The sequence below is a fragment of the Acanthochromis polyacanthus genome, chromosome 17 (assembly GCF_021347895.1).
Source record: "Acanthochromis polyacanthus isolate Apoly-LR-REF ecotype Palm Island chromosome 17, KAUST_Apoly_ChrSc, whole genome shotgun sequence".
Lineage (NCBI taxonomy): Eukaryota > Metazoa > Chordata > Actinopteri > Pomacentridae > Acanthochromis > Acanthochromis polyacanthus.
The window spans coordinates 35,029,196-35,042,473 of record NC_067129.1 but is presented as its reverse complement, the minus strand read 5'-3'; the positions used below and the strand labels follow the sequence as shown (position 1 = coordinate 35,042,473).

The window sequence follows — 13,278 nt, the reverse complement described above, 5'->3', positions numbered from 1 at the left end:
GTAGAGAAGTCTACAAGAGAAGTCCAGTTGATGGAAATCTTAGCAGTGTTTCGAGCTCAAAATTGAAAGTCACATTCTGGGAATATGTGATTTTCATTAATTAGCTATAAAAGGGCACAATATTTAGAGACAGTTTGACTTTAATGTGACAATAAGCCCATCCTGGTGGTTATTTGTGAGGTTTCTTTTAATATATTACCCATGTTGTCGGTGTTGGCCCCTCAGATCCGCAGCCTGTAGTGCACGTGGTCTCCTCCAGAGAGCAGGATTGGACCGAGCAGGAGGTTTCCGTGGAGTCCGGCCCAACTATCATCTACCAGGAGGTGTCTGCCGGGGAATCCCAGTCGGCCACCTCAACCATCAAAGCGTTACTGGAGCTCCAGCAGACAACAGGTGAGGCTTTATTTCACAGAGCAGAGAAGGGGGAGGGGATCTTCATTATCACCTGTGCACATGCTGAGTGCAGCAGAGCTGATGGGTCACCTGAAAGATCACATGCAAATAACGGCTGGAAAACACCCATCTTTTTCCACATCATCAAAAACATTAAAATGAGCCTCACCACCTGCTTTTTGTCCATTCGCTTTTGCGAGAGCTTATGTAAGCTTTCATTGAAAACCTATTATCAAACAAACATTTATGGCCTTATAGGAACTGCTGGTGACCACGGCGATTATGTTTTAGCTCGAGGCTTTGCTTTCACAATAAGCCATTGGACTACAAACCTGCGGAACAGGGTTGATGAGTATGCTGGCAAAGATAAAGAATTCCCTGGAATATCCAAAGGGGTGGATAGTTTTTACACATTAATGGAGTCTTGCATAAAAACAAACAGCCATAGATGTTTGTCTGCCCGTGATTGTAAATTCCCATCTCAGATTGTTGTGATTCAGTGCAGGAAACCTGAGCGTTCAACAGAATCACTTATGAACACACGTAGCTCCCAGTGGTTTTGTTTAGTTAGAATTCTCAAATAGTCAACCTTAACTATAAACAAACCTATTATTTAAAACATACTAAAGACAAGCACTGATCAGTTTCCAATGTTTGTAAGTATATATCATCATATTTTAGTATGAAATCTCCCTGATTTCATATTTAAGTTGCTGTGCATTGAAACCTCCTCCATATTTATTTTGGTAAAATTTTCCTAGATTGTTGATATTATTTTTTTTCACCTGTTTTCCAATAAAATAAGTGAATTGAAAAATGTACTCATTTGCCAGTGAAGCTTAATGCTAAGAGGAGTCATGATAACGTGTTAATTCCACATCAGCAGAGGCTTTATGCCTCGCCACAGTTAGGTTAAAAAAAATTATAAATCCTCTTTGGCCAAAATATATTCATATATGAATATATTAAAATATCAGATATTGTCAAATATGGGTGCTGGTTTTGTTTGAACATTAAGTAAAGGTACTGTTAGGCTCCACCAGAACATTTTGGGCATCAAACACTAAATTTCCAGCATTTTGTTGAATTTTAAAGCGTCTATTTGTTTGTTCTCCATATCAATTTGTGGTGTAAATTCAAAGTAAAAAACTAAAATGTAGGAATCAACTACAAATAAATAAATCATTTCATCTATTTACTCTCCTAATGTTATATACGAGTAATGACATTTCAGCTGAGTCAAGACACATAATGCATGTGTTCTAAATGTCAAAGGGGATGTTTCTCCCGTGTCCAACCTAAAATCTACCCCAGTTTCAGCAAGAATCTAGTATTATGGAACCCTACTGTTGAGTTTTCTCTCAAACAAACTAAAGTTATCTTTACATTCAAAGTTACTCTCTAAAAGGCACTATACATACACTACCAGTCAAAAGTTTGGACACACATTCTCACTCAGTGGTTTGTATTTAATTATTTTCTACATTGTAGATTAATACTGCAGACATCAAAACCATAAAAGAATACAGATGGAATTCTGTTGTAAACTAAAAGTGTTCATCTTCGGTATTGATCTACAATGTAGAAAATAATACAAATAAATAAAAAGCATTGAATGAGTAGGTGTGTCCAAACTTATGACTGGTAGTATATGTGTCCCTGAGGTCTTTAAAGAATACGTGAGTAAACCGTCCTCCATTAAACTTCTGAAATGTCGAGAATAAAGTTTGAAAACTGCATTGTTTACATTCATGTTTACTTGCTAGCAGCTGCTGGGGAATTGCCTGAACATGTGTCCTAATGTGCTCTGTGAATGAAACAAGGATCTGACTGTAAAAGCAATGTTCCACTGGTTAAATTGTTAGATTATAAGTTGCCCAACACAGAATGAAAGAGCAGCAAATTCGAAACAAGAAAAGCACTCAGAGAGCCCAGCACTCCTCCAAGGCTGCTTGGTCGCTGTCTGATTTGTGGCGGTTGCGTCCCGATAAATTCACAGGGGTGGATTTGTAGTAGCATCGCAATTATGTGATCATCAGCAGGCAACTAACGTAGTGTTCACTTGTAGTCATAGTTACAGTGACACCATGTTGCTATCTCACAGTCATACAGAAATCTTGACCAAACCCGTGGATTCAGACTATAAGCTGCATCACTGCCAAAATCTAATCACTTGATCCTTGTGTCATTTCTGACATTTCATGAAAAATGGGAAAAACCACTGGATTTGATTTGGCAGTATGAGCTGTTAGAAATGAGAAGCATGTCTGAATTCCTGAATGACTTGCAGCGTTGTTCCTCCCGACAGTGAAGGAGAAGGGAGAGTCCAAACTGAGGCAGCACACCATCGACCTCAGTCAGATGGCCGTGCCCATCCAGCTGGCTCAGGAGAAGAAACCGAGCCCAGAGTCGCCTCGACCCTCCACCTCAGAGGCCGAACCCAGCACTGAGTACGTCTCTGCAGGTACTGACCTCCAGGCCGCATTGAAACACTGTGTTTCCTATTTCGGCTACAAGCTGATGGTTTCACTAGAACAAACTAAAACCTCAAATTGGCACACAGTGAAACATGGTTCTCTCTTCTTCTTCTTCTTTTTTTTTTTTTTTTTACATGTTGGTGTAAAGAGGCTATGAGTTTGCATGTAAATTCTGTCATGTGACCACCTGGCTGGGATTTCCCTCCTGCAGGTAAAGCGGGCAGAGTGGCAGCGTCCTCGGAGGATGACGACGTGGTCATGTCCTCCACTCAGCCGCTGGTCAAGCCTTATAAAGCCAGCAGCCAGGTTACCGTGGTAACCAAACCGGTGGCCGTCTCCTCTGTAGCTTCACACGTGGTGAGAGAAAGGACTTTGATCTCAGAAAATGCAGTGGTTGACTTTTATTGAATGCAGTTTTATAAATTACACTACTCAGTAAATGAAAGAAACACTAGATATAGAGCAGTAACTGTGTACACAATCCAAACAAAGCATGCATATAATGTAATGTAAAAATACTACTCTTGTGTCATTTACTCTTAATAGAAGTAATTAATGGAACAGTGGTACTAAATGTAAGATTGAGGCTTACAGGGCTACTTCACCTGAAATGATTTTTCAAATACATTAAATGAAGGAAATTAACTGCCGTACATAAATATACGCACAAAAAAATCAAATTTACCTCCAGTGGTCTCTGACAAAGCAGTGGACGTGAATGGAAATTCCTTTTCATTTCTTTATTATGAGTACCACAAGCCACTCTGGGTAATCCACAGAAAACACTTTCATAGGAACAGTTTCTTCACTTCCACTGCAATTTGTAATTGTGTACTTAACTCTTTATGCAGATTTGTTTTCAGAGCTCACCACTGTCTCATGCGTCTTCAGTGGTTGTAGCCTAAATCCAGAAGGTTCAGTTCATTTCAACACTTGAAACAATTTCTGGTCCTGAGTAGATCTTCATATCTGACACAGGTCACTTTTCTTTGTTTCTAGAATTTCAAGAAATTCTTTGGTTTTAGGATTTATTTGCTGTTTCAGGTTATTTTTTTCTCTCACCTTAACACTGCCTGTTCATGCTTTTAATTTACTTTTGATTTTTTTAGTTGATTAGGATAATTGGAAATCAAACTGCTTAATCTTACATGCTGATGTAATTATTGTATACTCTGTCTTTGTGTATGATCTTTTCTTCAGTAACTGAGGTGTATTTGTAACTTTTTGTTGTGTTTTTTGTCTTTTGTTTTCCCATTTACCTCCACTGGTCTCTGACAAGATGGTAAATGGAATTTAATTTGCATTTGCATTTTTCAAGCCACTCTGGTTAGTCCACAGAAAACACTTTTCACAGGAACAATTTCTTCAGTGCTTTTAGTGGAAATGGTTCACGGAGAGGCCTGTGGATTTACCACTAGAGAAAATGTTTTCTGGGAAGTTGGATGAAATTACTTGTCGAGTGATGATAGTATCTGATTTTTTTTCAGACTTCCAGTCATTGTTTGGTGCCATAGTTTCTGTTTATGTAGCAAACATTGTTTTTCTTTTCTTCTCAAGGAGAATTTGCTGGTTTCTGTCTGGAATGCATTATTGTAAAATCTTCAAAGCGACTTAGACTGTGAATTACTGCTACATAAAAAAACTTGTGACTGATTGACAGAAATCTACAGAGTATAGTAGCTTTACCACAGCCAAATTGCAGACTGAAAAAAAATCTGTCTTTTCAGTGCTTTTTCCCCTTCATTATTCTGATACATTGCTGTCATTGCGTTCAGTATTTCAGACTAAGAAAATGGTCCCTTTGATTATTTTAACTCCTTATGTTTAACCTTAATACCATGAAATTGTCATTTTCTGTTATGTTATTATACTCCTGTCTGTACAAAATAACAGTATTTTTTTTAAATTATAGATCACTTTTTCGAAACCCAAGTCAAAAAGTACTTCACAAGGCAGCAAAACAAATCAGAGAAGTCATAAAATCTTAAGGTCTGAAAACACAGATAAAATCCAATACAGAGTTTGAAAAAGCAACAACATTATTACATGAAATAAAAGACAGCTCAAAGGAAATAAAAAGTCAGGTTAAATCAGCTGATAACAGTATGTTTTAAAAAGAGACTTCATTGAATCAGCCGACATGATTTCCTCGGACAGTTCGTTCCAGAGCCGCAAACGCTCTGTCCCCTTTAGTTCCCAGCAAAAGACGACAGTGAATTCTTAAAATTCACCCTTTATCATGCAAGGAGTCAGTGTGAAGAGGCTGAAACAGGAGTAATGCTAGCACAGTTTGTAGTTTAGTTTAAAATTCTGGCAATCGGAAGTCCATAAAAAGATTTTCAGTTCATGTTGAGCTGTTTAAGTAATCCAAACATGATGAGACAAAACATACAAAATGGTTTCTGTGTCTTTAAAAGTTTTATAATGATTAAAAAAAAAACATTCTGTGTTGCTCAAAACTTCTGGGCTCCATTTAGCTCCGTGTGGATGAGTAATGATAACGTCCATGTTTGTTGTCTTTCAGCCCTCTGTCGGTAAAACTGAGACGGTACTGGAGGTGGGCGAGCTGGAAGGCGATACCCTAGACCCCCAGACGGGTTTGTTCTACCGCTCCAGCCAGCCGGCCTCAGAACCCGTGAAGCAAAGCGTCCACTCTGCTCAGTCCTTGCCTTCGAGCCAGGTGGAGGCTGAGCAGAGTCGACATACCTCCACCTCCACCCAGCAGCAGCCTCCTCCACCGCCGCCACCACAGCTGCAGAGCAAACCTCAGATCAGCCAGCCTTCCTCCTCCTCCTCCGCCTTCTCCTCCACTCCCTCTCTGACGAAGAAAATCCCCAAACTACGAGAGCAGACTCAGCCCAAACCCCAGGCCTTAACCCAGAGCCCCAAAGATAGACCCCTGCCGGCACCGGTGCAGCCGGGATTGAAGGTCACAACCCCGGGAACACCGACCAAACCCCTGGTGACGCCGCAGTTGCCGAAGCTCCAGCAGGCCCCCACATCCCTCCACAGGCCCCTGCACACATCCATGTCCCACCCTCCTCCACTGCAGGCACATCACCCCGTCAGCACCGAGAAGACGGCCTCCAGCCAGGTGAGCGGTTTCTACCTGTGCACCAGTAAATCCCCTGAAGCAGTTAACAGAGTTACGCTTAATTTGCTGACATAAACACCATGTGGTACGATACTGGGGTTTTCCTACCTCCCTTAAATACAATAAATCCCTTGTGACGTCTACCTCAAACCAGCAGAAGACTGATGAGCAACAGGAAATATATTTATGGTCCAATTAATGCCATCTGGAGCTGCCACCCTCTTATCTGTAGTGGTGACTGAAGTCTAAATGCTGGTTAAGCAAAACCAAACAAAGCAGTCTTATGTGGAGTTTATTTATTGTTGTTTTTGACTTTTAAATCTCTAAAGAAGTAAATTAAAAACGCTTAAAGCTTATAAAAAAAAGATAATCTGTTGTATTTTGGCTTGAGGTATTCCATGCAGCTACATGTAAAGTAATCACAACAGCAGGAACAGAATTGAAGTCAGATTATTTTTTTTATCTGTTGCAGCATCCTCATCTGCTCTGTACATCACTCGTCTTGCATTCTCTCTCAAGGAAACTCAATTTAGATTTTAATGACAGGAAAAGAGGTAGATTTCCAACACGTCTTGTCTGTTAGCTGCAGCACGTTAAAGAGATTGAAAACATGCCTTCATACCTTCACATGATCCATAAACAAGGTGTGTTCCCTTCATTCAACAGCTACATCTCTACAGATTAGTTGCCAAAGCAGCAACTGCTCATACAGATAGCTTTGTCATTACTGTGTGGACTTAAATTGTGCAGTATTTGGTCCCTTCACCTTTCCATTCAGGTCTATTCTAACATTCTTTTAAACAAAAAGCTGTTCTGTTAGACTGCCTGTGATAGCGGATATGTAGTATTTATCAAAGAGCTTTTATTCTGCATTTTACAATAGAGGTATTTTATTAAGATGTTAGGTGCAAAGCTCCTATTTCAGTGTTTCCAAACATTTATAAAAGGTCAATTAATGCTTTTCAGATGTTGTCTTAGCACTGAAATGTCACTTCATTTTATTATTATAATATGTATGAATCAGTTATTTATAGGTAAAAATTCAGAGTACTTTTGTAAATGCCAACTCTACAGCTCTACATCTACTCACAGACACAAACTAACTGTTTAGTTTAGTTTATTCTTTATTTCATTCATTTGTAAAAAAAAAAAAAAAAAGAAGAAGAAGAAGAATAAAAATTTGATACAAACTTCTCCAAACTAGGATGAAAGGGAGCAGAAAGAAGACAAGTCTTATTTTATCTGCTCCTTTATCCCCATTACTCAGTTTACAAAAAATGTACTAAAAAAAATGTAAGCACAAATTAAATTATGGCAATTTCACCAATAAATAGTATCCATCCATCCGTGATCGATACAATGCTTAATCCTCATTAGGGTCGCGAGGGGGCTGTAGTTTATTGCCAGCTCATTTGAGATAAAGGCAGGGGACACCCTGGACAGGTCACCAGTCTGTCGCAGGGCTACATGTACAGACAAACGATCACACTCACATTCACACCTATGGACAACTTAGAGTCACCAATTAACCTCAGCATATTTTTGGACTGTGGGAGGAAGCCGGAGTATCTGAAGAAAACCCAGACATGCACAGGGAGAACATGCAAACTCCATGCATCAAGGTCCCAGGAAGTACTAACCACTACTCCACTGTGCAGCCTTAATAATTGGCGTGTCATAATTAATTTCATTTTTCACAATGTATAGTTGTCCCTGTTTGTATAGTTGTATGCCTCCCTTTTATGTTACGTATTGATCCACCTGAAAACTGACTGCAGTTTGAGTTTGTTATCAGTTAGTGCTTGTAAGCTACAGTGCAGGCTTCTTTATTTGGTCTCTCCTGGTCTTCTACAGTTTTTCAGACACTTTCATGCTTCTCCAGCAGCTGAGAACAAAACAAGCATTTCTGGTGCTTCCCCAAAACATTTATTTCTCATTTTTTCCCTTCAACGCAGCAGCCAATCATCACGCAGAGCGCCACCGTCACCAAGATCACCTTCGGCGGCTCCCACCACTCGACACCGGTGTTCAGCAGCGGTGAAGCTGCAGCCAAACTGATCCCCGAGTCCAGCTCCGGGCCATCGGGGGAGAAGTCCTCGGTGTCGGACATCCTGAAGATCTCCATGATGGAGGCGGAGATCGATCCGAGCACAGAGCCCATGGTGGTGGATTCCTCCAGCGACTGCGGCCCTCTGGGGAAAGCGCTGGAGGTGCAGGCGGTGTCAGGAACGCTGGACTCGGGCCAGTTCATCAGCAGCTCTGGAGCCACCATGCACCACTCCCACACAAAGTCCCAGCAGTTCAGCTGCATGCAGGGCCTCACAGCGCAGAGGAGCAAAGAAGACCTGGAGGTCATCGAGGTAAAGATGTTATTTCAACACAATGTCGGTAATAAATCACACAGCCTCAGCCTGTCAGAACATCTGCTACAGACTGACATCTTTATTAAAACATAGCATAAGTTAATCACGGGCTGCACAGTGTCGTAGTGGTTAGCACTTTCGCCTTGCAGCAAGAAGATCGCTGGTTCGAATCCCGCCCTGGGGTTGGGATCTTTCTGCATGGAGTTTGCATGTTCTCCCTGTGCATGCGTGGGTTTTCTCCGGGTACTCCGACTTCCTCCCACAGTCCAAAAATATGCTGAGGTTAATTGATCACACTAAATTGTCCATAGGTGTGAATGTGAGTGTGATTGTGTGTCTGTATATGTAGCCCTGCGACAGACTGGTGACCTGTCCAGGGTGTTCCCTGCCTTCGCCCGAGTCAGCTGGGATGGGCTCCAGCACCCCCCGCGACCGTAGTGAGGATAAAGCTGTGTTTAGAGAATGGATGGGTGATTTATAATGTTGACTGTGATGCTAATAAATCTGACCGCACTAAACAGAAGATAATGTTTTCAAATTAAACAAATACAATGTCACTGGCACTTTATGTAAATGGACAGTGAATATTAATGTGCTTTGACATTATTTAAACTGTCACTTGAAATGTTCCTACATTCATTCAAAACAGTTTATTTTCAGTTCAAGATCCACCACAACTAAACCCAGAGCGCCTCTCCATTATGACCACTGTCCAGCTTCTTTAGGCAACATGTGCAGCCTGGAAACAGTTTAACAAAGACTGCTCTTCATGCTTTAGTCTAGTTAATATAACCCAGTCGACATTAAAATGAGGGAACACATGCGGCCAACAAATGCAGCTCATCATTTTACTTGCAAATGAAGAACTTTTTACTGCATGTTTCTAATGTTAGAAGTCCGACTAATACAAGGTTTACTTGGAGTGATGTATCAGTTTTCAAGGGCCTGGATGATATAAACATACATTTTCTTAAGAGTAAACTTAAGCTACATGTCTTGACAACGGTCAAACAAACCTTGAAATAGAAGTGATCCTCTGATCAGATAGCTGAGTCCATTAAACAGTTCACATACAGCATAAACAGAAGAGACGCTTTTAGAGAGAATCATCTTTAGACAATGAGAGCTGCTGTAGATAAATGAGTAACAGCAGTGTGGTGATATTTAGGCTCCTTAAAGCCTCATTTGGCTACAAAGTGGCTGAGATGGCTCCTAATGGCGTCTCTTAAAGTCTGAAATGAAGCTTTTTGTTGGACAACTAACTCTCAGCAAAAAGCCTGTTTGCTTTTTGCTGAGAGTTAGATCATAAGGCTGATATCACCACATGTTTGTACTCTCACTATACGAGAGCAGTTTAGCTCATCATAAAGCTGACAACAGGGGAAACGGGTAGCTTCTATCTGCCCAATGATACCAAAATATGTCTAACATGGACTCTAAAGCTCATTAATTAACAATATTTATAGCATTTGTGCAAACGTGTAAATCTAAAAAGAGCATTTTGTGTTTTTACTGAAGCTAAAACTGTTTCTTGGAGTGGCATCAATCCTGTCATTTAGCTCTTTAATAGCATATTAACCAAAAAAATGCTACAACTGTGCAGTAACCTTCTGAACCCCAAGCAGACATTTTCTGCTCCTGTCACGTTTTTACTCACTGTAGGCCTATTGTTTTTTACCTCTGTATAGAAACTTGCACATCTAAGGAAAGAAACATGCTAGAAGTAAAGATGTTTTAAAAAGAGTCCTATAAATCCTGAGAAAAAGAAGAAATGAAAGTTAGTTTCTCTGATTTTGTGTTTTACAAAAAAATGAGATCAACATGTCCTGTGTTTTTCCCACAGGTGATACCACTACTGGAAACAATGAATGTTCCACATGCTAGAACTATTTAACTATTTAAATTTTATATTTGTTTCTGTCTCCTGCTCTGCGCAAACAAAGCCTGCAGATGAGTGGAAAAGTCCCTGAATTTTTGCTATGTGACTGTTGGTCACAGCTGAGTCACTAATATCTGTACGACTGCGCTACATGGAGCCCAGTTTTTCTTTTTCTGCAGAATGTGGATGCAACAAATGGTTCATTTTTGACACATTCTTTAAATAATAAATGAACAGAATAAAAGCATTTTTTTAATTTAATATTTAGATTTTCTGCTTAGTTTTGGTCATTTTCCAAAAAAAACTGAAAGCCACACATGATTTTGCTGATAAAAGGATTCATTTGTCCATTTTATTTTCTGTTTTGGATTTAAAGCAGCGGTCACCAAACACCAGGCCGTGGACCAGTACCGGGCCACACAGAAAGAATAAAGATGTTTTGCTTTTTATTTTGTTTCCGTCAGAGTCTGCGGGTTGTCTTATTTTGAAAAATGACTCAATTATCTCTGGAGAGCTTCTTTGGAAAGAAGGAGAGAATGCTAAAATGGAACATATTCAGCAATAAAAACTAATTTTGTTCATTTAGGACACACTTTTTATTTGTTTTGTGCATGATGACCGGTCCGTGGGAGATTGTTTGGTTAGAGAGTGCTTGTTTAAAAGGTAAAATCTAAACTTAAAATTTGTGTCAGCAATGATAAAATTACCAAAAAAATGTCTCCTAAAGCATTGCTATCTGATAAAGAACAGAGTATTTGAACTTGAAGTCTCAGTCACCTGCAATTAGACACATGAAGTAAAATAAGAGATTTTACGCACTGCAGTAAGCTCAGAGATTTGTGTTTCGCTCAACTGGAAACTGACCTGACTGAGGCTCTGAATGTCTTTGACTCATGCAGGTGATCCCTCAGTACTCCATCCTGCCAGACTCCAGCCAGTCCAACGTGGTGGTGGAGCCCAGCGGCTTCCTGGAGATCACCAACTACACCAGCCAGCAGCTGGAGGAGGACAGCCCCATGGAGCAGGAGGTGGACAGCAGCAACGATGAGGCCACGGCCGCCAGCCCCCCCAACCAGCCATAGTCGCTCCATGCACATTTTCACTTTGAACAAGCAGACTGTTTGATTGTTCGAGGACTCCAAACCCAGCGGACAAAGACTTACCAGTTGATTTTTTTGTGTGTAAAATACTAGTTAGTTTCTTTTCCACCTCCACTACTCATGGCACATGTGTTTTTTATTGCCGACAGTGGGAGCGAGGTGATTTGATTAGTTTTAGTCCCAGACATTTGGAAAGCAGCCTCTCCAAACATACAAGGTTCCAGTATGTTAACATTTACAAGACATTCATGAAATTGAATATTTGGAATTATTTGGGGGCCGCCGTACATCAGCTGGATCACATCACTGCACTGGTGTTGACGGCTGTCCAGATTGACTCCCCTGTTAATGGACAGATTCTGTCATCGGATGAACTCCTTCGGTTGACTTTGTAACAGTAAACTCTCCAAGACTTACGGGATTTCAGTTTTCAGAGGAGAGAACAAAGCTGCAGTGGGTTGAATTTTCTGTCAGGAACATAAAACAGAACCACAAATGAGTCCTGGAAGACGCATAGAGTCCAACATGTAACTGTAATGTAAAGAGAAGAAAGGCAAATTAAACAATGTACTTTTTTTGTAAGATATATTCTGGAGTTGAAAAAGTTGCAGTGAGAATTTCAAAAAGTATGCATATGTTTTTGCATAGTATGCTGAAGCTATGCATTTCTTTTCTACCTTTTCAAACTAGACAACTAGTTGAGAAAAATCATTTAACCTGCACAATAAATCAGCCGAGTAGAACTAAGCCTTCAGTTTTTGTAGTTTTATTGGATGCAACAAATGGAGGGTTTCCCATCCACAACTTTGAAGACATATAAATATATATTGTACCGGTCCAAAGTTTTAGAACGCTCCAATTTTTCCAGTTATGTATTGACATTCGAATAGTTCAAGTCCAATGAATAGCTTGAAATGGTACAAAGGTAAGTGGTGAACTACCAGAGGTTAAAAAGGTAAAGTTACCCAAAACTGAAACATAATGTACATTTCAGAATTATACAGAAAAGCCTTTTTCAGAGAACAAGAAATGGGTTAACAACTTAAAGCTGCTTTTCAGCAATGGAGGTTGATCAAGCCTTGAAAGTTAGTGCTCCCAAATTCTACAAGTGTCCCAACTTTTCTTAATTACTTCTGACCCCCTCTGTCTGCATAAAGTAGTATTGGAACACACCGTGGCACCATACCCTCGAGAGCATTATTTGAACAATATTATACTGCAGAAAGTAGTGTGTTGATATAGAAATGGAGAGCAAAAGGCAATTAACAATAGCAGAGAGACAGACCTTCATACCACTTACAAATATAGGTCTTTCCTACAGAGAAATTGCAAAGAAAGTGAAGTGGATAACACAGTCTCCAGACTTAAACCCCATGGAGCAGGTTTGGGATGAACTGGACAGAAGAGTGAAAGCAAAGCAACTGACAAGAGCCACACATTTATAGGAACTTTTGCAACAGAGTTGGGAAGAATTTTCTGAAGGGTATTTGATTTCTATTGTAGAAAGAATGCCATGAGTGTGTTCAGCTGTTATATCTGCCATAGGTAGCTACTTAGATGAGTCAAAAGCTTACAATACATTTTGGTCTCAAAATAGATTGTTTTTTACTTCATTTCTTTATTTGTTCGATACTTTCATTTCAGAGTACAACGATACTTTCATTTCAGAGTACAATGAGACAGTAACGAGTAGAATTGGCAATTTTAAAAAAACGGAAAAATTGGGCTGTTCTAAAATGTTCGACTGGTAGTATGATTTTTTTTGTTAGATTATTTCTATTCTTTAAAAAATTAACTAGTTCAAAGTTAGTTAAAGAATCCAAGTTGCATTAAACAAGTGTGAAAGAAACTTTTGCCCTGTAGTAGATAAATACTTTTTGAATGAATGGTGACTTTTCCTTTCATTGAGGAGGTTGAACAATATTGAGGAATTGTGACAATACAATTTACCATGATAGTCTTAGCCTATAAA

The 13,278-nt window shown here is 39.8% G+C and overlaps 1 protein-coding gene across 3 annotated transcripts in view; it reads left to right on the top strand.

The window, feature by feature from the left end:
• Positions 1-12,053, top strand: part of emsy (EMSY transcriptional repressor, BRCA2 interacting) — a 32,977-nt gene extending 20,924 nt beyond the window's left edge. Inside the window, exons 15-20 of one of the 3 annotated variants that reach the window (XM_022218151.2) lie at positions 226-393; positions 2,702-2,857; positions 3,082-3,227; positions 5,395-5,964; positions 7,923-8,324; positions 11,106-12,053. In XM_022218151.2, the coding sequence (XP_022073843.1) occupies positions 226-393; positions 2,702-2,857; positions 3,082-3,227; positions 5,395-5,964; positions 7,923-8,324; positions 11,106-11,288 (1,625 nt within the window). In that variant the 3' untranslated portion in view covers positions 11,289-12,053. Of the gene's footprint in view, positions 1-225; positions 394-2,701; positions 2,858-3,081; positions 3,228-5,394; positions 5,965-7,919; positions 8,325-11,105 lie in introns of all 3 variants that reach the window. The other 2 variants (XM_022218150.2, XM_051937651.1) reach the window with 2 other exon arrangements.
• Positions 12,054-13,278: the final 1,225 nt, after the last annotated feature.